The 3,998-nt window shown below is 41.4% G+C and overlaps 1 protein-coding gene across 1 annotated transcript in view; it reads right to left on the reverse strand.

Annotated features, from left to right (window-relative positions):
* Positions 1–1,645, reverse strand: part of rbpjb (recombination signal binding protein for immunoglobulin kappa J region b) — a gene marked incomplete at its 3' end in the record, with an annotated part of 62,380 nt that extends 60,735 nt beyond the window's left edge. Inside the window, 1 exon segment of the mRNA XM_014016177.1 lies at positions 1,402–1,645. Coding sequence (XP_013871631.1) covers positions 1,402–1,421 — 20 coding nt within the window.
* Positions 1,646–3,998: the final 2,353 nt, after the last annotated feature.

Raw genomic sequence — 3,998 nt, forward strand, 5'->3', positions numbered from 1 at the left:
CACACACACACACACACACACACACACACACACACCTCCAACAAGCCCTGCAAATGTCTGTCACCCACTGAGCTGTCTGTGAGGATTACAGCCTCAACAGTGTAAAGAGGTCTGGAAGATTGCATCAAACGGATGTAAAAGGGAAACATTAGTTCACACAAAAAGTCAATTAGTTTCACATATGAAAGCTGGAATCTACATTATATGTCTGACTTATATAATTGGTGTGTGTGACCAAAACTTTAAAAAAGTGTTTAAAAAAGTGAAAACACAATAAAAAGCACTTCACATTCCTTATGCTGGAGAAACTAAGACGCATTTAGCGTTAAGAACACGTGGCCATTTATCACAATATGTTTCGAAATTAAGCTTATTTAAGCGCTAAATTCAGTTTATATCCTGAATACTGCGTGGTAGTAAAACATAAGGCCAAAAGTACTATAAAGCTCACGTTTTTCCAACATTTTCAGCTGAAATGTTTACAGCTAGCACGTCGCGTAGAGCTAATATTACATTACGGCGGTCTATTACAGAGCCAGCTAATACTCCAGTGGTCGCCTTTATATTGGTACCAGCCTCTTGTGTTTTAGTATCACGTCGCTAGTTTGCGTTTATAATCGGACAAACCAGAGACAGAAGTCCACAATTTGATTCCTGAACGTGCTGCCCGAGGTGTTGTGTCGGAAAACGTGCACCGTCCAATGCCATCAAGAATCACCCCCCGTGTACAAGCACATCATGACGAAATAACTATAGGGTATTAAATCATTTAAAAGTACCGATAATCACAAATCAGACTGTGATGTTTAACTTTTAATTTAACGCAGGACAAAACGGCACTCGTGGAAGCTTCCCACGACGGGGGTGCGTTTCGCGGCGGGGGGGAGCTTTTTTCGGCACAACACCGGTTAGCTGGTGCGAGCACGTTTACGAAAACAAATGCAGGGAGGTTTTAGGCTTCTACMCTCCAGCCAGTCTGAGTGAGTGAAGCTGCGTTTTCGGGTTAAGTTTCTTTCAATCAAATGTGCSTCCTCGGTTGGGCTTTAGCTTCGCAAGGCTAGTCCGCGAGCTAGCAGCTCGCCGTTGTTTGGCAGAGAAGACCACCGGGGGTGAAGTGAGGCTTTTAGCCGGGGCTAGCTGCTCACCAAACACTGCAGCAGCACACAAGTCGGCTCAGCCAAGTAACGATAAGTGGGGCCAAGAAAAGCGGGGAAAACCATCCGCACTCAAACACAATAATACAGAAAAATCGTATTTCAGTCACCAAACTCGTGGATGAAACACTTTACAACACACAGGCTTATTATTACATACAGTAAATAAAAAAAACACAGTTCCTTGTGAATAACTTCTATTCCCTTCAGCTCCCACCGCCAACCCCGAATTCAGAGTCAGACTCACCCTGTCACAACAGGCGCCATCTTCCACAAACTCTCACCAAAACTCCAGTACTCGCGATATCCTTTCCTCTCCGACAACAGCCTAACAATCCGCCGAGACAACAGAAGCGAACTGGAGGTGTAGGGACCAGGGAGGCAGAGAGAAAAAAACCGAGGGGAGGCGGAAAACAGCAACACTGAGCGAGAGAGGTAGAGCGGGAGAGAGAGAGAGAAAGGGGGCAGACGCCACAACAACAGGCGTGGGAAACTTCCAAGATCTCGCGAGAACTGGAAAACTCTCACAATAGGCGAGCGCTGGCGGAGCGTGAGTTGTCGCGAGACGTGCGCGATGTACAGAGATTGTTTATCTTGTGGCGTTGAAATGCTATTCCCACGTGTTTACCGGATAATAAATTACAGCACCAATCGGTTGAGTGGAAAAAGAAAACATTTATGACGAGGAATCCTCGGGTTTCCCAGGCTCACACACGTGTTGTTATCTTTTCATGATGGTTTTCTGCCTTAACAGCTGCATACTGTTAAAGCCACATATTTACATATTTACATTTGTGGGGCCTCTAAGATGTAAGTTAAGTTGAAATTTTTTTTTAGATTTTTTTTAAATTCACAGTTGCAAAACAAATATATCAAAATGAACATACTTAGTTTATACAGCATGTATCGGTCAAACTTAGTCTTGTTTGTATTAATTTTTTTATGATTGCTCTACTTTTTTGTTTTAGCAGGGTTTGAATTTCGTTTTGTTGCAAATGACTCTCAGCTAAATACACGTCAAATTTTAGTTTAGTTCTTTTCAAATCGAGTGAGTTGCAGCCATGTATTTAACTCCGTTCACTTGAATGTGGTGGACATGTTTAATCGGATTGGTTCAAAAAGTTTATCAGTTGTAGATGTACATCCAGTGATTTGTTCATTAAATATTTTGCTAACAGGCAGGATTGAGCAGTTGGGGACAAAACAGACGTAAAAAAAAGTATGGCCATTGGTGGTGGTGTTTTTCACAATAAAAGTTTTACTTTAAAAATTATTTTCTAAAATGTAATTTAGACCAGTGGTTCCCAAACTTTTTATCTTCTGACCCACAAAATATTCATGGCAAAAACTTGTGACCCCAAATATTACTGGTCTGAGTACATGAACTTCATTAATAACCCTAAAAACACAGGCTTTTTGACAATCTAAACAGCTTGTACACAAATATAAATACTTATAAATATCTTGTGTTTTTGTAATAGCTATAGGGAATATATTACATCAGCAATTATTTTATTACCCTTTAAATTGATTTCTGGAGATTATCCAAGGTGCTTCATGACCCATAATTGGGTCCCAAGCCCAACTTTGGGAACCAAAGTGCAGTGGTTCCCAAACTTTTCAGCTTTTGACCCACAAAATAACAGTAGCAGAGACCTGTGCCCCCAWCTATTTTTGTTTGATAAACATTTGTATCAGGTCAACAAAACATGGGCATAGTAACAATGTTTTTATACTACATTTATCTATTTTAAATATACTAACCTCACTCCTTTGTAACAACTAAGGTAAAAATGTAATTAACTCAGAAAATCTTTTCAGGACCCCACCTTGATGTTTCGGGACCCCACTTTGGGTCCCGACCCCAACTTTGGGAAACACTGATTTAGACACTGCTGTGCACTTTGTCTCCACATTTAATGATCTTTGATGTTCTGTTGAAACTAATACACTAAAATCTAAACTAGCGTAAGAGTTGACATGCTGACTTAGAATAAGAGTAAAAATTAATGGAAGGGAATTTACATTCTGAATTCCCATTTCCCTTGGGTAACGTTGCGCTCCCGGTTTAGAATGTGGAAACAATGGTGCGAACACATGCAAGGGGGCCATACAGGGCAGATTAGTGCCTTGCCATCACATTGGGGAGTCCCATGACCACCCTCCATACCAAACCTCAGTTAAAAGTACAAGGGAGCCTATTATTTAGAACGATCACGCTTGGAAATGTGGCATAGTCGTTATTATCTTTACTGTGTCTGTGTGTCTGCCTCGGTTTCTCCCCCGGCCAGAGCACATTCCTGGAGTTTGTGTGTTATGTCATCCTCACAACAAACAGGTCAAGCCATTCTTGTTTAGCCAGTAAGGGGCCGCAAAGCCATAAACCTTCATGTAGGTCCACAGCCTTCATTTAAATGTGTTTGGCATCTTTGTTCACCTAACAAGTGACTTCTGGTGGGAGTTTCTCCCTGACTTCAAAGACCTCCGAGACCACACCGATGGGCAAGCCAGAGCTTTCCTTTGTTAAGATGTTGACTGTGTGATCTGCCCGTGGCTCTCGGCTGACATGAAAAAGGGCCACTTGAAAAGCAAACACAAATGAATCAGCTGAACTCAAGCTTAGTTGGTTTTAATCAAATAATCTGGCCTGAGATTTAAAAAAAAAAAACTTAATTTTCTTCAGAAGTGAAAGTTAACTCTTTCAGGAAGTTAAATGTGCGATGAGGCAAAGAGCCAAACTGTATTTTTCTTTCCATTTTCAGTTTTTGTGCTGTAACACACAAACAAAATGTGGCCTAAGGGCCCCAAATGACYCTTGGACCGTCTCCATATGGCCCTGGACAT

Source organism: Austrofundulus limnaeus, unplaced genomic scaffold (genome assembly GCF_001266775.1).
Source record: "Austrofundulus limnaeus strain Quisiro unplaced genomic scaffold, Austrofundulus_limnaeus-1.0 Scaffold140, whole genome shotgun sequence".
NCBI lineage: Eukaryota > Metazoa > Chordata > Actinopteri > Cyprinodontiformes > Rivulidae > Austrofundulus > Austrofundulus limnaeus.